Raw genomic sequence first — 24,396 nt, forward strand, 5'->3', positions numbered from 1 at the left:
TTAAAACAGTAATGCCAATCTCTGAATTTATTGAAGGATTCAATCAAGAATTATAATTATTGTTTTTTAATTTATTCTGTGTAACGAGTGAGAATAATTTGTTATAAAACCAATCAGGCGAATTTTAAGTTCTGTGTTTTTTAGTACTTTATAGCAGGGGTTGTCGGATTTTTTTTTGTCACTGCATAGCTCGGTTTCCAGTACATTTTCAGTACACATGTACTTAACTTTCGCTGGCGATAGGAAAGGAGGCGTTCACTTAGTGTTGTTTAGCAATGCTGTGAGATGGCTGAATGTGTCGTCGTTAAATTTTCAAGCGAGTCTCTTGGTACGCAGGTTGAAGATTTTAGCAGCAATACACAAGATGAACCGGACAAATCGACAAAGACCCCGATGTTTGGGGTTTACCACATTGTATGCCTAACACTGTCAATAGCCACCTATCTGTTAGATATTGGTTTTGATTCTTGGCTGGCATACTTTTACTACATTCAAGGACAAGGAGCTTATTTTGCGTTGACAATTACCTTCATGATTATTCCAGCCTTAATTACAACAGCTTTTAGCATGAGATGGTTAGTAAATGCTTGTTTGTTTTGCTTAAACTAGAATTTCAGCTGAATGCCAGCTTGAAGTGTCAGATTTTACTCCCTGTTTCTGCTGTTTGCAGTCGTACTTAAACTCAATATTGTTCAGTTCTAATGTTTTAGAATTGATTGTTCTCAGTTTATCCTTCCGCAAGGTCAAGTTTATTAATTCTGTGACTAAATATATGATGCTATCTGTTTGAAAATTAATTTAGGAGTTCCTGTTTGCTGGTAATACCACCTGTCTTACGATATCTAACCAAAGTGTGGAAGTTCCGTTTTGGTTTAGTGCGACAAGAAAATTCTGACCAAGTTGTGAAGTTTGTGTTGTGGATTTTTTTTTTTTGGGGGGGGGGGAGTCTCAACATAATCAGCTACTCCAGATAGGGTATATTATTATTATTATTTTTTTATTTTTTATTTTTACTTGAGAGTATGAATTGCTACTGATTTTGTCACTTTGTTCAGACTGACATCTGGGGATCAGACATTCACATAATGTTTGGTATCAGTAGGAAAAGTTTTGAAAATTCTAAAAACATATTTTCTTGAAATAATTTTGTTAACCAGTTAACCTCTAGGATTATGTGACCTGAAAATACTGGTACCAAAGAAGAAAGCAATATTTCCTCGAATATTCCTTTCCTTCTCCTCCAGTGTGGGGACAGTCTGCTATAGTGACATATAGAAAATTGACTCTGTGGTGGAAAAGACATCAAATGGTGAGAAAAACTTGTTAAAATAAGGCATAAAGCAAATAATTAAGGGAATTGAAGACTGTTTGGTATGAAGTTTGTGAAGTATGCATAGGCCTACAAGGTCATACATCACAATCTGTAACCCAACTTGTTAAAGTTTCCAGCCTTGCTGTTGTACATCAGCACACCAAGCAACAAGTGGGCACTCTTTTTAATCTTCTGCCAGAAGTGTTGTTTGAAGACTGGAGTCATTCTTCAGCTTATCCCAGTTTGTTCTGGGGTCACTGAAGCCACCAGGCTTGTTTTGGAATTTTGGCAGGGGATTTAAGACTGGATACGCTTCCTGATGCCACATGATTTTTTGGGTGAAAATTCCAGGCCATGTTTCACAGAGAATCGAACTCTACCATCCAGGTGGAAAGTTAAAGGCTGCTGAATCACTACGTTAATCACACCCTCTTTTTGAGGACTGGATGACAGTTGGTTTTCTTACAGAGTCTAGCATATATTGTTGGTTTTGAAATAAGTCACTAAGTGCACATTTGGCTGAAGGTTTCAGATCGTAATATTCATTTTTCTGTCTCAAGAGGTCATCAAGTTCATAGGAAGGCTCCATCCCATTTTAGAAGAAATCACCAGTTGCATTTCTGGTTCAGTTATGCCAGGAAAAAATCTACATATCTCAGGACCATGAAAATGTCACTTAGTTTTTACCTCTAATCCAGCAATAAATTATATGGTTCTGTGCATTGTGACCATCCAAGAGGAAACAGAACTAGTCCAAAGGAAAGACTAGGTGAACAACTGGTAGAGTATCTGCCACATCAGGGATAGCATCAAATGTGGATCAGTGGTGCTTGATTTTGATTGATTTATTACTTTTTTTATATAGCATATTTGATACTGATTGATGTGAGTATCCCTGGCATAGTTGAAGAAAGTTGGTCGTATTTTGTCTTTCACGTAGTAGTGCCTGTTCGTTAGTGATAAGCAGGACAAAATTACTTCAGTTGTGTAGTAGTTGACATGGCTTGTAATTGGAGCTCCAGAGGCACCGCATTATTTCAACTATGTAGTCGATTGTACTGTAGGGAAATCGTATGATGCAGTTAAAATCCGTTAAAGATGTGTTTGAGTCATCAGTCCACAGACTGGTTTGATGCAGCTCTCTATGCCACCCTATCCTGTGCTAACCTTTTCATTTCTACGTAAGTACTGCATCCTACATCTGCTCTAATCTGCTTGTCATATTCATACCTTGGTCTACCCGTACCGTTCTTACCACCTACACTTCCTTCAAAAACCAACTGAACAAGTCCTGGGTGTCTCAAGATGTGTCTTATCATTCTATCTCTTCTTCTCATCAAATTTAGCCAAATCGATCTCCTCTCACCAATTCGATTCAGTATCTCTTCATTCGTGATTCGATCTATCCATCTCACCTTCAACATTCTTCTGTAACACCACATTTCAAAAGCTTCGATTCTCTTTCTTTCTGAGCTAGTTATCGTCCATGTTTCACTTCCATACAATGCCACGCTCCACACGAAAGTCTTCAAAAACATCTTTCTAATTCCGATATCAATGTTTGAAGTGAGCAAATTTCTTTTCTTAAGAAAGCTCTTCCTTGCTTGTGCTAGTCTGCATTTTATGTCCTCCTTACTTCTGCCATCGTTAGTTATTTTACTACCCAAGTAACAATATTCATCTACTTTCGTTAAGACTTCATTTCCTAATCTAATATTTCCTACATCACCTGCCTTCGTTCGACTGCACTCCATTACTTTTGTTTTGGACTTATTTATTTTCATCTTGTACTCCTTACCCAAGACTTCATCCATACCATTCAGCAACTTCTCGAGATCTTCTGCAGTCTCAGATAAAATAACAATATCATCGGCAAATCTCAAGGTTTTGATTTCTTCTCCTTGGACTGTGATTCTCTTTCCAAATTTCTCTTTGATTTCCTATACTGCCTGTTCTATGTAAACATTGAAAAGGAAAGGGGACAAACTGCACCCTTGCCTCACTCCTTTCTGGATTGCTGCTTCTTTTTCAAAGCCCTCGATTCTTATCACTGCAAACTGATTTTTATACAGATTGTAGATGATTCTTCGTTCTCTGTATCTGATCCCTATCATCTTCAGAATCATAAATAGCTTGGTCCAATCAACATTATCGAATGCCTTTTCCAAATCTACGAATGCCATGTACGTGGGGTTGTCCTTCTTGATTCGATCCTCTAAGATCAGACTTAAAGTCAGGATTGCTTCACGTGTTCCTACATTTCTTCTGAAGCCAAATTGATCTTCTCCCAACTCAGCTTCAACTTGTTTTTCCATTCTTCTGTAAATAATACGTGTTAAAATTTTGCAGGCATGAGATACTAAACTAATGTTGCGGTAGTTTTCACACCTGTCAGCACCGGTTTTCTTGGGAATAGGTATAACAACATTCTGTCGAAAATCGGATGGGACTTCTCCTGTCTTGTACATCTTGTACACTAAATGAAATAACCTTGCCATGCCGGTTTCTCCTAAGGCAGTCCGTAATTCAGAGGGAATGTCATCAATTCCAGTTGCCTTGTTCCTATTTAGGTCACTCACAGCTCTGTCAAACTCTGACCTCAAAATTGGGTCTCCCATTTCATCAGCATCAACAGCCTCTTCATGTTCCAGAACCAAATTATCTACATCTTTACCTTGATACAACTGTTGGATATGTTCCTGCCATCTTTCTGCTTTGTCTTCTTTCCCTAGAAGTTGCTTTCCATCTGAGCTCATAATATTTTCATACACCTAGATTTCCTTTCTCCAAAGGTTTCCTTGATTTTCCTGTATGCAGCATCTACCTTTCCCAGGACCATACAGCTTTCGACATCCTTGCACTTCTCCTTCAGCCGTTCTTCCTTAGCTATCTTGCACTTTCTATTCACTTGATTCTTTAATCGTCTGTATTCTTTTCTGCCCTCTTCAATTCTAGCATTCTTGTATTTTTGTCGTTCATCCATCAGGTCTAGTGTTTCCTGAGTTATCCACTGATTCTTAGTTTATCTTTTCTTCCTTCCTAACATTTCTTCAGCAGCCCTACTGACTTCATTTTTCATGACTCTCCACTCTTCTTCTATAGTGTTTCCTTCAGCCTTTTCATTTAGTCCTTGTGCAACAATGTTCCTTGAAACAATCCCTCACACTCTTTTCTTTCAACTTGTCTAGATCCCATCTTTTTGCATTCTTCAATTTCTTCAATTTCAAATGGCATTTCATGACCAAAAAGTTGTGGTCAGAGTCCACGTCTGCTCCTGGGAAAGTTTTGCAATCCAACACCTGGTTTCTGAATCTCTGCCTAATCATAATGAAGTCTATTTGATACCTTCCAGTGTCTCCAGGTCTCGTCCACGTATACAGCCGTCGTTTGTGGTGTTTGAACCAAGTATTAGCAAGGACTAAATTATGATCAGTGCAGAATTCAACCAGCCGACTTCCTCTTTCGTTCCTTTGTCCCAATCCAAATTCTCCTACTGTACTACCTTCTCTTCCTTGGCCTACCACTGCATTCCAGTCTCCCATCACAATTAGATTCTCGTCACCTTTTACATATTGTATTAAATCTTCTATCTCCTCATATATTATTTCAATTTCATCATCCGCTGAACTAGTAGGCATATAGACCTGCACTATTGTGGTGGGCATTGGTTTGGTGTCTATCTTGACGACAATAATTCTTTCACTATGCTGGTCGTAGTAGTTTACCCGTTGCCCTATTTTCTTATTCATTATTATACCAACTCCTGCATTTCCTCTGTTTGTTTTGTGTTGATAATTCGGTAGTCGCCTGACCAAAAATCTTGTTCTTCCTGCCAACGTACTTCACTTATACCAACTACATCTAACTTTAGCCTACCCATCTCCCTTTTCAAATTCTCTAACCTACCACAACGATTCAAACTTCTAACATTCCACACTCCGACTCGCAGAATGTCAGTATCCATCTTCCTGATGATCACCCCCTCTCGTGTAGTCCCCACCCGGAGATCCGAATGGGGGACTAATTTACCTCTGGAATATTTTACCCGGGAGGAAGCCATCATCAGTACATCGTTCATACAGAGAGAGCTGCATGTCCTCGGGAAGTAGTTACGGCTGTAGTTTCCCGTTGCTTTCAGCCGTGTAGCAGTATCAACACAGTTAAGCCATGTTGAGTATTATTACAAGGCCGTATCAGTCAATCATCTAGACTGCCGCCCTTGCAACTACCGAAAGGCTGCTACCCCCCTTTCGATGAACCATTCGTTAGTTTGGTCTCTCAACAGATACCCATCAGATATGGTTGAACCTGTGGCTCGGCTATCTGCATCATTGGGACATACAAGCCTCCCCACCACGGCAAGGTCACATGGTTCGCAGAGAGAGATAATCAAAGGTAAAGGTATACAATTTCCCTTCAACATGAAGTACACAGTTTAGGAACGTGAATTTTAGAATTCTTTCCTCGTATAATAGGTAGGAATGAGAGTTGTGTACATTGCCAGTGCTGGGTATCTATCAGCCTGCCCCAGAAATTTGTTTACTTTCATATCAAAATATCAGGAATCGTCCAACATTTTCCAAATATCCAGTGTCGGATTACCCATAGGCAGAGTAGTCTGCCGCTTATGAGCCCCGTGCTGCTAGGAGCCCCAATCCAGCAGGACGAATTTAGACCCCATGGTTGTGTGAACTGCGGATAAGTTTATGAACAAATGTTTGAGTAGTTTCTGAATTACAGTGGTGAGCTGAGTTAAAAAAAAAAGAAAAATTATTGTCGTGTGAATAGCACTGGTCTTTCATGCAGTTCATTGAGTATAGATATGAAAGGTAAGACGCATGTAGTTTGTCACCTATTGCCATGGTTGACACATAAGGATGCCCCTACTAGTCAGTTTTACTGTCCAGATTTCCTTCGGTGTCATATAGCATCCTTGTTTTAAAACAAGGTGCAATCAGTATTTCCATATGTCTTGACATTTAGGAATTGTAGGCGTTTCATGATAAATGCTTCAGCTCAATGGACATTTTTCAATTAAAACTACCTAAGGGCTGTCATCGAACTTCATTGGCCCAAGAACGACTAAATTCTCTTGTCATTATTTCTACTGAATGTGAAACCTTGAAAAAAGAAAAGAGAAAAAGACTACTTTAAAGATAAACTCTATTTCATTGTACAAAACAAGGAAAGAGAATGTTTAAAGTGATGTTAGTTTGTTTAGATTTACCATGTTCGTTTCTTTTTTGTAGTGCTGTATTATATTACATTGCATTACATATATTACATTATCTATATATTAAGAGTTTACTAAAAACAGTTTTGTCAAATCCGTCCGTCCGTTTTTCTAGACCGATTTGCTTCATTTTTGTTTAATTCTCTCTGGAATTATCTGCCGGTGAATCATGTAACATTGTTAGGTCTCTAGTTTACCCAACTTTGAGTAATCATAAAATCAAATCATTAAATGATCATTCCAATAATTGCAGGTGAAGGCTTACCCTAATCTGCAATACATTCTGTACTAGTTTGCTAAGTGACTAACTCTTCCATTAATATTCTGATATATGTGATTTCACCAGGGACTTAGTATTCCGTTGAGTTTCTATGGGTTCAGCCTACTATTGTATTATATTACAATATCTGGTAAGTCGACGTCGACGACGGTCACTACTCGTTTCCGAGTGTATGTTTTCACTTGCAATTCATGTACAGTCCGTTTTGTGTAAATAACGTTGATGACTCATCAGGCCAATTCTTGCATAGAACATGCGATCACATTTGGCACACCTGAGAGAACGGGGTGGACGTGGTTGTGTTTGTCTTCTTCTAAGACTAGCCTCTGTTTGCAGTGTTCGATGCTCAGTTTCAGAATGCAATACAGCAGTGGATGTGATTGCGCGCCAGCGAGGGCGATCTTCAGCAAGTGTGTGCCAATTACTGGGGTCAGTGTTTATGCTCTTCAGCGTTTTTTTTTTTTTTTAGCTGATCCTTGTAGCGTTTCAGAGGTGCACCACATGGCCTCCTGCCACGTCGGGGTAGCCTATTGTCATCCATGTGTTGGACATGACCAATCCATCTAAGCTGGTGACCTATGATGGAAGCTTCTATACTGTTCATCTGTGCCCTTTCAGGTACTACAACATTGGAGACATAATCCTCCCATTTGATATTCATAATGATCCTAAGCTTCTGCTGGTGAAAACGTTCCAATTTTTTTGATGTCACAATGGTATAGAGTCCGCGTTTCACATCCATATGATAAAATTTAGTGGATATATTTAGGTCTTTATTAGAAAAGTCTTTGCAAGATAGACGTCCAAAAGCACTATGAGCAGCTCGTATTCTATTTTTTACATCCATCTCCGAGGTACACCGAGATGAGAGAATACTCCCAAGTAAGGGGAAGAAGTCTACCTGTTCCAGAGATGGATCTGAGATGGTAATGTTGAAGTCGGCAGACTAGTTACTGGAGCAGGTTGTGCTAAAACCTTAGTTTTCTGAATGTTGATAGATGGGTCAAAATGCTCATAAGCAGCCTTAAAGCAATCGACTGACAATTGCATGTCCTCCGGAGAATGAGATGGAGTAGCATTGTCATCTGCATATTGCAGTTCAGTAAGCTGGGTGAGATGGGTAGGTCTTTTATGAGTCTTGACTGATTAAAAATCCCTCATCAAATCTGTAACTAATTTCTATACCTGCATTGTTGCCAGATGTCTCATAAAGCATACATGTCAGGTACAAGGCAAACAGTGTAGGTGCAAGCACACAACCTTGCTTTAGTCCATTAGTAATAGGAAATTCTTCTGACGCATTGTTTTGATAGAGAACCTGACCAATCATATTGTCGTGAAGAGCCCAGACGAGTCCAAAAAAATGTTCGGGGCAGCCAAACTGCCTTAACACCATCCACATAGCATCTCTAGGCATAGTATCGAAGGCCTTTTCCAGGTTATAAAACACCAAGAACAAGGGTTTCTGTTGTTCTCTGCATTTTTCCTGCAACTGTCTTGTACAGATCAAGTCAGTGGTACTCCTGGATGTGCAAAATTCACTCTGCGATTCGGGGAGTAACTTTTCAGATAGAGTTTGAAGCAGACTCAACAGGATCCTGGCTAATATTTTACCTACTATAGACAGCAGGGATATGCCACTGTAATTACCACAAATACTTTGATCGCCCTTTTTGAAGATGGTGACTATGATAGAGTTCTTCATGTTGGCAGGTACGTATTTGGTTTCCCATATCCTTAGGATCAGAGAGAAGAGCCTCGTTTTGAAAGGTAGGCCTCCTTTAAGAATGAGTTCTAGAGGAATATTGTCCGGTCCAGTAGCCTTTCTAGGTTTGAGGCTGAGAAGAGCTTTGTTACATTCATGAAAGTTCGGAGGAAATGACATCCAAGGTTGCATAGGATGTTGTGGGACATGCTGAAGAAAAGTTTCACCAGCAGTGGAACTGCAGTTTAAAAGTAAATTGAGGTTCTCTTTCCAGCATCTCAGAATGTCTTGATTGTCTGTAGGAATGGTGGTGTTGTCGGCAGCTTTCAAATTTCCCGATGAAGCACGGACAGGTCCATAAGTCTGTTTTAGTCCAGCAGAGAAATTTTGCAGGTCCCTGGCATCTGACAAGTTTTGTAGTTCTTTGGCTTTTTGTTACCATCAGTTGTTCTTTATTTCCCTAATTTTGGTCTAACATTTCTGCTTCAGCTCTTGAAAACGTGATCTCTTCAACTGAGAAGATGGATCTTGTACGGAGGATAAAAAGGCATCCCGCTGGCATTGATAATGTTGATTATGGCTTCATTATTATCATCAAACCAGTCTTGTCTTTTCCTTTTCTCAAAGCCAATAGCACATTCTGCTGATTGCTTGATGATTTTTTTGTAGTGTGATCCATTCACAATCTATGTTATTATTGTTAATTGGGTTGTGTGACAAGTGGTTTAAAATTGATTTCTGGTATTCAGAGGCAACAGCCTCATTCTGAAGTTCAAGAGTGTTGAATTTTCTTCTAGAAGGATGCACGAAATGAACACGTGGTTTCTGATGGATAGTAACCCTGAGTCGACTAAGTAGTAGTTTATGGTCTGTCCAACAGTCATCAATGTTTCTAGCAGTCTTTGTAATCAGAATATCTCTTCTGTCGCATTGCCTGGTAATGACATAGTCAGTGAGATGCCAGTGCTTGGATTGAGGTTGCATCCATGTAGTTTTGAAGCGATTGGGAAGTCAGAATTGTGTATTTGTGATAAACAGTTCATGTTCAGCACACAGGCAAAGTAGTAATAGACCATTTAAATTGAGATTCCCAACACCTTGATTTTCCATGACATCTTCCCATAGCCGGTTATCGTTACCCACTCTAGGTTGAAGTCGCCAAGCCATAAGATGTTATCTGTTGCAGGTATCTTGGTGAGAACTGAGTTCAGATGTTGGTAGAACTGATTCTTTGTATCTTCCTCATATTTTAGAGTAGGAGCGTAGGTGGAAATAAATGTAATGGCACTATCCCTAGAAAGAGGCACACGCAGGGTCATAAGGCTTTCATTTACTGCAATTGGTGTGAGTTGATGTTCATAGACTAACTTTGTCTTGACCGCAAAACCAGCACCATGAATACAATTTTCTCCTTCCTCCCTTCCTTTCCAAACGATGGTGTATCCGCTACTTGCCTTACTGATTTGTCCTTCACCAGATAGTCTTGTTTCGCTCAGAGCAGCGATGTCAATATTTAGCCTCGCTAGCTCATGGGTAATAAGAGCTGTCCTTTCGGGCCTAATGTCCTTCAGGTCAAGTAGCATTCTGACATTCCACGTGCTTACAGTTAAAATTGTGTTCTTCATTTTCAATTGATTTCGACCGCATGAATTGGGGCGACTCTCTGATTGCGTTTTCCCAGATGGGTTCGAATGTGACTACAGATATTTAGCCCACATTTTCCAGGGCCTTGTGCCTTCAGGGTTGACAGCGGTGATCCTAAATATGCCTGCCCAGTCATAGATGCAGGACCGGATCCCTAAGTAGTCACAAGGTCTCAGGAAGGCGACCATCACACATCTATCGCCAACGTGCAGGTCCAGACTAGAAGCTCCCAGTTTCACCCAAAACCTGCTCCCACCATCCTTATCCCATCGTCGTTGGACTTTTGAATAGCAAGTGAAATTGCCATCGGCGTGACGTTAAGGTGGACTACAACTTGCCGGGAAGTGGCCCACACACTATGATTCCAGAGCCATTCATCGCAGCACATATAGCATGAGACATGCGGGATCAAGCACCGAAACTGCAATGAGCTGCCGCAGACTCCACAAAGCACAGCCGTTGGGAACCAGGGTTATTATAATGGTTCCTCTTCCGTCTACTTAACCGTTGGGTGATTTTGTACTTGTATTAATCCCCAGTACGTGGGCTGCCTCATCCGTCATCTCCACTGTACCAAAGCACATCTTCTCCACCATAGATGCCGTTGAGGTCTTCACCCATAACCCAGGGCGGGCCCTCCATATTTATGACCCCTGGAGGGAGGGTGTCCCAGTACTGTAAAGTCCCCAGGAACTAGGCTACCTGTTGGTCTGCAGGTTGTATTGGGTATTTCAACCAGATCTATATACTGTAGGGGCCTCCTATCCGCCACCTGGGGACACGCTCTGTAGGGGTCAGGTTCCCCTGGTTACTTATTCAGTAATCGGGAGATAGTGGGTTCAAACCCCACTCTCGGCAGCCCTGAAGATGGTTTTCCGTGGTTTCCCATTTTCACACCAGGCAAATGCTGGGGCTGTACCTTAATTAAGGCCACGGCCTCTTCCTCCCCATTCCTAGGCCTTTCCTGTCCCATCGTCGCCATGAGACATGTGTGGGTGCGACGTAAAGCAAATAGCTAGTAGGTTACTTGTTGGACGTTAACCCCACCTACACTGGCTGAGGTTATTTGCAGTATATATCTGTTAAATTACTTAATTCTATTCCGTTCTTTACAATACTACTACATACAAATATTAGTGTTGAACTGCAGTGTTCTCCCTAGGACCCATTTGTTGGGCTCACCGCTCTGCCGTTTTTACAAACCGCCCGGTTAACATAATCGAGATATGTGCAACTTACGTAATATTACATATTTGAGCCATTGGGTGCTTCAAATTAAAATGTAAATACCCAACAACTGTTTATTTAGATGGTACATTTTCATTATTGTCTGCATAATTGCATCAATTACAAAAGAGTTTAAACGTTAGTTTGACTGTCGCGTAGTGTTGTGTGCAAGCGGTGTTGGATTAGCATAGAATGGTATGCGAGTACTCGATTCCACATGATGTTACAACCCGTATGGCACTCCACAATAACAGAGTGGTAAGTCCCTGTGTTACATGAAGTTCAAAATGCCCTGTCTTGATTGTGATAATAACACTTAAATAGTTCAGTTTTGCATTTAATGTTTACCTGTCTGATATTATTGTTAATGCTCTGAGGGGAATAAATTGAAATTTTATCATAATATATTCATTTTTTACATAGTATTCCCTGCCCAGCTACTCATTCCTGCCACTCAGCTGACGAAAATTTCTGGGGAGAACACTGAACAGTAGAAGTATTGTAAAGAAAGGAATATAATTAGTTAATTTAATAGATATATACTTACCAGATGTTGTAATAGGAGTAATAGGAGTTGAATCATGGCTGAGAAATTATATAATGGATGTAGAAATTTTCTCACGGAACTGGAGTGTTTTACAAATTAAAAACTTCATACTTTGTCCGTATTGAATTTGAGATACCCTAAAATAAAAGATTTGAGGATTTCCACCTTTTCATTACAATACAATGCAGTGATCTTCCCAGAAATTTTCATCAGCCAGGTGGGGAATTCTACTTAAGAAAATGAATATGATAAAAACTCAATTTATCCCCCTCTGGGCATTGAGATTAATATCAGACAGGTAAACATTAACTGCAAAATTGAATTATTTTAGTGTTGTCATGACCAAGACATAAGAGTATTTTGATCTAGTGTTCTACTGTTCGTTCATAATTATGTGACTCCGGTACTTATCACTTGGTTGCTGTGGAGTGCCATATGGCTTTGTAGCGTGATGTGGAATCGAGTGGTCGTATGCGATTCCACGCTAATGCATACACCGCTCGCGCATGACACTACGTGATAGTCAAGCTAAACATTTAAACTCCAAAGTAATTGATGCACTTTTTCTGACAATGAAGATTATTAAATAAACAGTTTTACAGTATTTACGTTTTAATATGTAGCAACCAACAACCCAAATATGTATTAATATTATGTAACTAGCGTATGTCTAGGTTATGTTAGCCGGACGGTCTGTAAAAAAGGCAGGGCGGTGAGCCAGTTAAAAAGGTCCTAGATAGAACACTGCAATACATTCATCTCTAAAGATAATAGGCAACTTGCTTTTTTTTAGTTTACAGACCGCTAAAAAGTGGCGCAGATGCTGATTTGGAATTATTTGATAAGATAATCAGTTATGTGGGACATGATATGGAAAGGAACGTGATTGTTGTGGGTGCTCTCAATTTACCAAATGTCGGTTGGGAAGGTAATGACCAACAGATGGCAAATAAGTTAATCTGGGAAGGACAGCTGAATCAGAAAGTGATATAATCAACTGGAGGGAAGAATATTCTGGATGTGGTGCTGGTAAAACCAGATGAGCTCTATAGAGAATCTGAAGCAGTGGATGGTATTAGTGATCAAAAAGCTGTTTTTGTCGTAGTTAAAAATAAATGTGATAGAAAGGAAGGTCATAAAAGTAGGACCCACCAGGTGAGTTGGCTGTGTGGTTAGGGGTGTGCAGCTGTGAACTTGTATCTGGGAGATAGTGGGTTCGAACCCCACTGTTGGCAGCCTTGAAGATGGTTTCCCATGGTTTCCCATTTTCACACCAAGCAAATGTTGGGGCTGTACCTTAAGGCCATGGTTGCTTCCTTCCTACTCCTAGGCTCTCCTATACCATCATCACCATAAGACCTATCTGTGTTGGTGCGACATAAAGCAAATTACAGAAAAAAATAAAGTAGGACTATTAGGCAGTACCATATAGCTGATAAAACAGGCATAAGGAAGTTTTTAAAAGTAACTAAGATCGTTGAAAAATGGTAAATAAAAATTTAAAATTTAAACAGACTGTGGGAGGGGTTTAAAGCAATTGTTGAGGAATGTGAAAACTGGTGTGTATCTTTAAAGGTGGTAAGGACTGATAAAGACTCTCTACTTTATAACAGAGAAATAGAGTGTCTAAGAATGAGGTGCAGGTTGGAAAGAAATAGTTAGAAATAGCTGTAGAAGTAAAGAGATTTTGAAGGAACTTACTAGGAAATTGAATCTAGCAAAGAAGTCAGCTAGGGATAACATGATGGCAAGCATAATTGGCAGTTATACAAATTTTGGTGAAAAATGGAAGGGTAAGTATAGTTACTTTAAGGTTGAAACATGTTCCAAGAGAATTAATGAATTCAGATGAATTTAGACTTTTGTTGCTTAGTCCATATCAACGCCGAGCATTGTTGACATGGAAATATTGTTCCATTATGTTAATTGGCGATGGATTTTGTCATGATTGTCTTAAGGTGTAAAAACGCATGGTCATCGGTCTATATAGACAAGGACAATTGTGAAGATGATTATAAAAATGAGAAAAAATCATGAAGGGGAACAATCGCCTGAATAATAAAGGAAGATCCTGCGGAGAATACTGGGACCCATAAGAGAAGAGGGAGGCACCTACAGAATTCGGTACAACGATGAGCTATCCAAAAATCAGAAAGACATTGTTACTTGTGTAGGAAAAAGGTGCCTGGTCTTCTATGTGCACCTAACTCGCATAAACCCTTGCAGACTTACCAATAGGATCATTGCTGTGGCAGGTGGAGGGAAGGCATCCAGGAACAAGTGGATCTCTTCGATCAAATCAGATCTGGAACAATTGGGATCCCGCATGAGTCCATACATGACCACGCACAGTTTCGGCATGCTATCCAGCAGGGAATTTTTCCAACGTCACTTACGGGTAGGAAGAACACAGGAACCAGCAGACGTGTGGACGGAGGAAAGAAAGCTGGTTCACAACCAGGAAATGAAGGAATACTGGACGAAGGGAAAACAGAAAGCCCAAGTGACGAGAAGAACCAAGCCCATCATTAGGCCCAAACAAGAAAGAAAGAAAGGCAAGAGGGAGTCATGGAAAAATGTAAGACTCGCTTTACATTAGATGCCCTAATATTACAGTCTGAAGAAAACTAAATATGAAGGCCTACAGTATAGAAAGCTCGTAAAATTGATCAATGATAACATTACACTGACCATTGTTTGTTGTGATGTGCTTTGTGTCCTCTGAGCCCCAGGGGCTCTAAACTTTGGAGCGTGGGTTGGCGACCACGGGGCCCTCAGCTGAGTCCTGGCATTGCTTCCATTTACTTGTGCTAGGCTCCTCACTTTCATCTGTCCTATCCGACTTCTCTTGGTCAACTCTTGTTTTTTTCCGACCCCGACGCTATAGTCCATCTTCGTAGTAAGCGTCTTTCTGGACGACCGGAGGTGTGGCCTAGCCTCGTGTGCGAGGAACTATGGGAGCGTTCGCGCTGGTGGTGGGGGAAGAACTTGAACCTTTCCTCCAGCTGACACAGTCGAGTTCAGGCAGCGGACGTAGCCCTGGGAACTGACTGAAATAGTGTGGAAAGCTTAGGTGCGATACGTTCCCGGGTCGGGGTGGTCATTATGCAATGGCTCATCGGTGTACATACATCACACTAACTCAAAGGTGTAGGAATTACTTAATATGATAAACTAGTGAAAATAAAATAGTACCGTACATTGTACAAATCGAGTCTTATATTTCGATTGTCTGCCTTAAAACCTTGTCACCGGGCGAGTTGGCCGTGCGCGTTGAGGCGCGCGGCTGTGTGCTCGCATCCGGGAGATAGTAGGTTCGAATCCCACTATCGGCAGCCCTGAAGATGGTTTTCCGTGGTTTCCCATTTTCACACCAGGCAAATGCTGGGGCTGTACCTTAATTAAGGCCACGGCCGCTTCCTTCCAACTCCTAGGCCTTTCCCATCCCATCGTCGCCATAAGACCTATCTGTGTCGGTGCGACGTAAAGCCCCTAGCAAAAAAAAAAAAAAAAAAAAAAAAAAAACCTTGTCAATTAACTACACAGGCCTTTGAGCATAACATTCTAAAATTTCAGTTCTATTCCAGTACGGAAATACTTCGTAACTTTCGTCGTAAATGTTGGTGACGTCAAAAAATCAGAGGGTTATGCCTAAAAGAATTCATATCGGATGTTGCTTTCGACACAACGTGAAATAAATCTCAGTGTATAGCAAAAGTGGAGGTCAATATTTTGGCACTCTGTAGCCTTTAATTTATTCTTATACATTCTTACGAATATGAAATCTGTTATATAAAATTGAAAGGTTTGAACCATTTGGTAGAAAATCAATTGAACATAAGACAGTAACTTGCAACTGGTAATACTGCGAATAAAGGAAGTTCGTTTGAAACTGTACTGTACTGTATACCAAGGAAAGGCGCATCGGTACGCGCTATCAGTTCATCAATTGCCTAACGAATAGGAGGAAGTTGTTTCCACTGACAGCCTGGAGATATCATCTACTTAACGTGATTTCTAGTGAAATACGTATAAAAGAGATTAATTAATGCAAATTTGTCGGGAAAATGCAGAGAAGAAGCATTAGTAGAAATACTTCAGCTACTTTCATAATAACATTAACAATGTCTACTTTTCTTGTCCATCAGAAGAAATATAATAATATATAATACTCTTGAATAACCTGCTATTGTTATGACTGAGAGAACAGGTCTCCTACAGCAACAGCAGCAACAAAAACAACAACGAAAACAGCAACAAAATGCTCCGGAACAATAGACAATATAAATCTGTCTCATAAAATCAGAGCAAAAATATTATCGGACTTCTTACGTGTTCTATGGTCACGTTTGTTTAATATTCGGAGTTCAGGGATCGTATTTACAAATTATTCAGAATAACCTTCACTCTCGTCTGAATCAGTGTCATCTGAAGTTTCACCGAGGTTGATGTCGGACTGGTCGAATTCTAATTCCTTATGCATGGTGTTGTCACGCTCCCAGTATTCCTGCTCAGTGTCTTTTACGTGGTCGCAACATTTTTTCCGTTTGTCTTGCGAATACTGTGCAAGCAATATCCGCAAAGAGCTTCCTTTTTGTCGAGTGTGTCTGCTGTCAAGTCACGAGTGATCTATAAGACAGAGAAATATTTCGTACAGAATAAGCATTTTTATTTATATTGGGAGTAGGAGCGCCCCATTTATGAACAGTGAAGGCATTAGAGATGCTATGGCACACATTTTTATGCTAAAAAACTAATTATGCTGTATTACTTTTAATTGAGATATATTCTTTTTTTTTGCTAGGGGCTTTACGTCGCACCGACACAGATAGGTCTTATGGCGACGATGGGATAGGAAAGGCCTAGGAGTTGGAAGGAAGCGGCCGTAGCCTTAATTAAGGTACAGCCCCAGCATTTGCCTGGTGTGAAAATGGGAAACCACGGAAAACCATCTTCAGGGCTGCCGATAGTGGGATTCGGATGCAAGCTCACAGCCACGCGCCTCTACGCGCACGGCCAACTCGCCCGGTGAGATATATTCTTATCACGGACCTCTCCTTTGATATCTCCCCAAACCGACTCAGTGTGATTGAGATCTGGATGATATGTTTCATATGTTCACTCATGGTATAAACACTTTCACGTGCCTAGCCTCGCAGTGGTCTCCCAGATTTAGAAGAGGACCTAGAAGCCATGCTCGTCACTTCAGTAATTTCAACTTAGCTCGCACGTAACAACACGCGCCGCTTGAAAGACGTTTTCACTTCAGCGCTAGCCTGGCGACTGGACCAGCTGTAGGAGTGGGGGGACGATAGCTCCCACCACTGCATGCGCAACCATTTCTCGCGCAGGACGCTTTCAACCAAAACGGACTATATTAGGTTTGCGAGGGCTAGGGAGTCTTTCATTTTCACACCCTTCGTGGCCCTTGTCTTTCTTTGGCCGATACCTTCATTTTTCGAAGCGTCGGATCCCTTCCATATTTTCTCTCTGATTAGTGTTATATAGAGGATGGTTGCCTAGTTGTACTTCCTCTTAAAACAATAATCACCACCACCACCATTTGTGTCTTCTGCCGTCACTCATCTCCGATAGATGAGATTACTGCAGCGTACCGAGTATAACAGCCTGCCTGAATATTGGCTAGAAGTAGCTGTGAAGTTAGATAAATTTCTTCTTTAGCGTGCCATTCCTCTGGTTCATAAATTTTCTGATAGTACTGGTACGTAACACAGGGGTTCATCATGGTATTCCACCTATTCGATTCCTACTCTGAGGCACTGATTGGACTGATCATTATGCACACTTAACAGAATAATAGCAGAGGAGTGTTCACAGCTGCCTGAGGCCTGGTCATTCCACCTGTGGAACTTGGCACTGTTAGAACGGCAGCATAGTACTGTTTGTTAAAAGTGAGAAAATGTGCGGTTTTTCATTTGATAGAGTATTTCATATGAAAGCATTGCTTTTAATTGCATCATTTTTACGGATGTCATTGTAATGACCTATGTTGACAGCTGGGAAAACCACAAAGGCAGTTTTTCTGAGCATGTAAAAACGACAGGTGAAGAGTGTGTGTCTGCTATTATAATGAAAACTGCCCAACTTGATTCTGACTGGCAGTAGGCTAGTGGGCCTGCCATCATAATGAAAACTCCCCAACCTGATAGTGACTGATAGTAGGCAAGAGGGCCTGCCATTAAACTGAAAATTACCGAGCTTGATTGCTGCAGTCGCTTAAGTGCGGCCAGTATCCAGTATTCGGGAGAGTAGGTTTGAACCCCACTATCGGCAACCCTGAAGATGGTTTTCCGTGGTTTCCCATTTTCACACCAGGCAAATGCTGGGGCTATACCTTAAGGCCACGGCCACTTCCTTCCCACTCCTAGCCCTTTCCTGTCCCATCGTCGCCATGAGACCTATGTGTTGGTGCAACGTAAAGCAAAAAAAAAAAAAAAAAAACCTGAAAATTCCCTAACCCAGTCTTCGCATGTGAAAAGACGTATGGTGACTTCCCCATTCTGGGGTATCATTAAGAGTTATGCAGTTTAATACAATCTGACTCCCAACATGTACACTACTTAACCTAGAATTCTGTATACAGTGTAGAATTCCTTAGCAAAGCACGGGTACATCAGCTAGTTTTTATATATAAAATAATAAGAAAATATAAAGGTCCAGTAATACTACCCTGCAGGGTAAACCCCTCTGAATCATTACAGGATCAGATAACACTTCACCTACTCTAATTCTCTGAAATGTAACCACCCATTCAACCACTCTTTTGACTAGTCCAACTAGTCCAACTTTTCCATACTCCTTTGTATATTTAATTTCTACAATATAACTGAAAGTTACTATTCATTTTCTGTGTTTATTTGGTAATGCCGGGTGTCAAATTTCTTTCTGAATGTGTGTGTACAGAATGCATTTAGCCTGATGTTTCGAGACACCTGTATGGTAGGATAAGAGACAAAAGAAACATGAGGGAATTGGGAAGGTTTTCATATCATCGTCATAATGCAGTTTCCAGCTGCTAGCTGAATCTGCTTAGAAGGTTTTCGTGTGATGTTTAAAAAAATTTATGTAAGTGAGATGAGAGTGAAATGAGGAATTTGCATCCAAAGAGTTTGTTGGCTGCAAAGAGTTGAATGTTGGACAGTAGGGTCTTACCACAGTTTAACAATAGTTATTTATTTCATTCTTTTCTCTTAAATTGAGTACACTATTAGTGTCCAAAATTAAAGCACCATATGGAAATTCTTTCCTTCTGTAGGCCTATTATTTTTTTAAATTCTCTGCTGTGCACATGCTACAGGGTGTACACATACAGCTGGTCGCCAACAGTGAAATCCTCTCTGTCTAAGCATTTTGTACACCATTTCCCTCGATTCACCTGTTGTAGTGGCGGTTGTGAGGTCAAATGCCACTGCTGTGTAGTCCTCTTTTGGTCTTTAGGACACAGTTTTGGACTCTTAAGAACTGGTGCCACATCTGAGAAACAACAGGATGATGCACATTAAAAAAAAAATCACAAAATAGTATCGGGTATAGTCAAATATAAAGTATTTACAAAGTAAACACTGTCCATCAGTATGAAATCTGGGCCCACAGCACCTCGAAAAAAGGAACATGAGGTGTCAAGATCTCATCGTGTTCCATGTTCTTGCGAGATGCAAATCCGTTTTGAATCATCCTGAAGATTGAAATGGAATTTATCTCCAAACAGAAAATTGGTCCACTGTTCAGCTGTCCAGGGGACATGTTGACTTCACTAGACATCTTCTGCAAACGTGCGTCAGGGTCAGCTGGTCACCGACATTGTCCTCTCTGCCTAAGCCATCTGTTCACCGTTTGCTTTGATTCAACTGTTGCATTGGCTGCTCTGAGATCAGATGCGACTGCAGTGTAGTCCTATGGTTGTACCGTCTCGCTCTTTTGGCCAAATAACGGTTCTGTTTTTTAGATGTCACTCCTGGTCTTAGGGACACAGTTTCCAACTCTAAAAGCTGGTGCCACATCCGAGAATCGATAGACTAATGCATATTAAGCCATGTGCCCACTTCAGCATGGGATTCTCCATCTTCCGCTCATCCAATTGCCCTCCACCGCAGGAAGTCGTCCAGGCGTCTTCTGTGCCATACCTGAAATCACAGTGAACGTGGAAGTTTGATGAATGTGACGGTACACACTACGTACACAAGCTGATAGGGGCACTGATGTCATCACTTTTCATGATTGGATGAAGAGAAGCATGCCATCTGCCAGGCAGAATACATGTCTAGTATAATTTGTTTACACGTTACTGTCACCTGATTTTATTATGTGGTCAAATGGACACGGGAGAAATAATTTCAGTTTGTTGCTTTAATTTTGGATACTAGTGTACTTCGGGTTCAAAGCAGAACCATTTCCTCAGGAAACTGTTTATTACCATAGTAGTATGTAAAGTTGTATAGGAAAACATAATAATGTAAACACCGTGACACAGTATGTTTGTTCCTTTCCATTACTTGTATGATAGTAGTAGAACGAGTTGATAGACATATAAATTATTTTTTGTGGATTTCTGTTTATACAGTAGTTACTGTACCTAATTGTCTGTGAGAACCATTATATAGAATGAGGATCATTGGCATAAGCAATAATTATAAAGGAACACTCTCGTTTCTGAAGAAATAAGGATGTTCCACTGGAAACTTGGTAACTTTTATGGTGGAAATAAAAAAAGTGACTGTGAAAGGTGAGGTGGGAAACATATACTGAAGAAACTGTGCCAAGGGAATTTGAGTGACTTTCGGTTGCAAGCCCTTAGTGAGATAATGGGACTGATAATCATGTTGTTTTGCCCCTTAAAACAATAATCATTACTACCTTAATCTCAGGAAGATCACCTGTTGCTTAATTTTATCCCATGTTTCTCTTTCAGCTGATGCTGCTTTCTGTTAAAATGAAAATAAGTTGTGTCCTTTGTATAGGTACATCATCGATGGAGATGAGCAGTCAGTGCCTAAACCTCCACTGTGGAAATGGGTCCTAAGGATTGTCATGTTACTTCTACAGTTGGCACCAATCCTCAGGTATTGATATACAGGTCTCAGTTTCACAAATATAAATAACATTTGATCTTTTTTTTTTTTTTTTTTTAAGTTACAAAAAATTCACATTGTATTTTAAGGTGGCCACTCAGTTTGACTGGCAGAAATACCCAGTACTTTAACACTTTTATTTATTTTGACATTATCTTATCGACAATGATGTAAACCTGTCTGGTTTTATTTATTTATTTACAAACCACAAATTAACAAAATAATGTAAACTTTCATAATAAAATATAACAAACATAATAAATTAGTAACAAGATCAGATACACAGCCTACTAATAACTGTCCAAATCAAACACCATGAGAATCCATGTTTATAGCCAAGTCATCGTGGGTCAACCACTACACATAAACTTATTCTGAAGATATTGTTTTACCGGACGAGTTGGCCATGCTGTTAGGGGCGCGCAGCTGTGAACTTGCATCCTGGAGATAGTGGGTTCAGATCCCACTGTCAGCAGCCCTGAAGATGGTTTTTCGTAGTTTCCTATTTTCACACCAGGCAAATACTGGGGCTGTACCGTAATTAAGGCCACAGCCGCTTACTTCCAACTCCTAGCCCTTTCCTATCTCATCGTCGCCATAAGACCTGTGTCGGTGCAGTGTAAAGCCACTAGCAAAAAAAAAGATTGTTTACACCCCTCTGGAATATACTACACTGAAACCCCTCAAATCAGAACTAATTTGGGCTGTGGCCTGTTCGGATTTCAGTTTGTTTGGAATAGCCAAATAATGTTCATAACATAATAACCAGCCCTCGTTACAATACAGGACTGTACATTGAGCAAGTCAGGCTGGATTATAATACCAATATAAATGGTCCGTTATTGGACATTATACATTTTCCAGCTTACTCATTCCGGTTGCCAGCGTTTCACTCCAGTGTGCTAAGTTGGGCTCATCAGTTGGTAAGTAGCACACCCACCAAGACGCATGGCTAGTGCATACCGTGGAGGCCACTGCATAGGCTACTTAGAGCCACCGGCAGTGCCAATGCATACTAGAGACTTTGTCTCATTACCAAAAATTGATGCCTGCCTGGCCATCAGATGATATAGATGTTGATTCCCATAGGGAATCAGAAATATTTGTTCCGAATGAGTAAATTTTATATAAATATAAATGAGTAAATGTTTATAAATATAAATATGGGAATCAACATCTATATCATCAGGCTGGATTGGCATGCGATGAGCGAGGTTAGTGACCTTGACTGGTGGGCATGTAGCCAACTATTGTTGTTTGGCAGGCCTCCGCTAAAAATAGAACACTACCCTTACAGTTTAGTTAAGTCAGCTCCAGTCTGTTGTTCTGTTCGTGTCTGCTGTCATTGCATAATTTATGTTTTTCTTTTTGTTAGAGTTGTGTTGTTGTTGTTGTTGGGATTTTATTTAAGTGAACTGTGTTGATTAATATTTTGATTTTAAGTTCTGGCAAGCAAACGAAAACACAGTTTTTATACTGTAGAGCAAAATCTGAAAGCTTTAATCCTTTGCCGCTCCTGTCTAAGGACGGATGCCTGGCCGTAGTTATCGTGTTTACAGACAGTCCTTTAAATCACAATAGACACAGCAGCATAAATACCACTCTTTAAAAGAAAATAGAAGTCATACGAATAAAGATATAAATGTAATTTCTTTTGCATTTCGTTCTTAAATGATTAGTGCATATAAATGTGTGCTCACCTTAATTTTGAATATTCACATTTTCCTGATGGTATTCCAAAATGCACTCCCTCCTGCACAGTGGTAGATCGCACTGCTTACGTTTCAATGTTGTTTGTTTGCCCCTCCCAGAAGCTGCCTATTTTTCATTTATAAACACAAAGCGCACATGAAATATGTAACCGTTACTGCAGCAGTTACACTAAACAAAACACCAAACACAGTAAAGGGAGGAAAATAAGTGCAATTACACACTACCAAAAACCACTACACACTTAGCGAAACATCGGCTGAAACTATGCGGAGCTCCGCCGATAACAACATTAGTAAATGTCAGTAGGGCAACTAGATAACAATAAACCAGGAAATTGGGAAGGAGCTGGGAACCTACCAAGGCCATGGAGATAGGTTGCAGTTTCCGAAATAATCAACCGTGATCCTTAATTTTCAAAATATTATTTACAAATGGTCTTTACAAATGAATTCTGAACAAATTCAGCCATGCGGAAGGTACAGACACACAACTCGTAAACTACGAATTACATGTTCTGTGATACACACAACTTACACGTTCCTTGATAATAGCTTCCTACAAGTTCAAAGAGTCAAGCCAATACAATATATCTAGTTACCAAACAGTTTGTACAATACAATTTAGAAGGTAGGAATAAACGTAATATGCAATTACAATTTACAGTGAAGTTAAACGTACCTTTCAAAACTCTGGCGTACATCAAGTGACATGGAACTACTTGAGGCAAAACCCCGAGGTAAATATATAAAACTACAATTTACATGTTTAGTGAAACAAGGAAAGGGGAATGCCTTGGAAACAAACAGGCAAGCCCAGCTGAAAAGCTAAGGCATCCAAAATAATTGAGTGGCGAATCTAGGTGAGGTTAGGGCAGACTCCTATATGAAAAAGCAAGCGAACATTATTGGAAATTTAAGGTGGAACGTAAATCAAGAGTGCTTACCCCAAAGTGGCCCATCCCGGTAGCGAGACGACGTCAAAACTTCGGACAACCAGACAGACCGCTCACAGACCACAGACAGACCACGAAATGCTGCCTGGCTCTCTTTAAAAGGGAAACCCTGGCCTTGGAGTAGCCAATCAGAACGCAGGGGCCTGCCTATCGTCACCCAGATTCACCAATCACAACTCTTACTTCAGTCGCAATGTTAAAATACTTTCTCGAATACATACGATCGCGAATCTTCCATTTCCAGAATAGTCAGAAAATACTTTCTAGAATACATAACCAACAAAAGGCAACACACCCTGTTCAAAAATTCATGTGACAACTTTCTGGACATTTCCAGTAAATATAGAAATGAAATCTACTAGTTACCAAAATATTACACTGTACAGGTTAGGTCGTTACCTGGCATACAAATAAAACATTATACCACCACACTTCAGATCATACAGTAAGTACTACGGAAGGTTTACAAATAAAGTCTTCAATAAACACTTTCCACTTCCAATACATTCTACACCTGTGACATCTTCCTCCTCCCGAAAGTCGAGCCACGCTCGATCATTAACATAATTGTACTGGGGAGAAAGCGATCAATTTATAAAACGTTCTCACATAGTATAGATAGGAAAGATACATGACCCTAACAATCGTGATTCCTTGAAGTTGACTTTCCAACAATAAACAAAACAAACTGTCG

The 24,396-nt window shown here is 40.3% G+C and overlaps 1 protein-coding gene across 1 annotated transcript in view; it reads left to right on the plus strand.

Moving 5' to 3' along the window:
• Positions 1-247: 247 nt before the first annotated feature.
• The window catches only part of LOC136876434 (XK-related protein 4), a 103,362-nt gene continuing 79,213 nt past the window's right edge, over positions 248-24,396 (plus strand). The window contains exons 1-2 of the mRNA XM_067150406.2: positions 248-575; positions 20,927-21,028. Of these exons, the coding sequence (XP_067006507.2) occupies positions 286-575; positions 20,927-21,028 (392 nt within the window). The 5' untranslated portion in view covers positions 248-285. The remainder of the gene's footprint in view (positions 576-20,926; positions 21,029-24,396) is intronic.

Source organism: Anabrus simplex, chromosome 6 (assembly GCF_040414725.1).
Source record: "Anabrus simplex isolate iqAnaSimp1 chromosome 6, ASM4041472v1, whole genome shotgun sequence".
NCBI classification, from domain to species: Eukaryota; Metazoa; Arthropoda; class Insecta; order Orthoptera; family Tettigoniidae; genus Anabrus; species Anabrus simplex.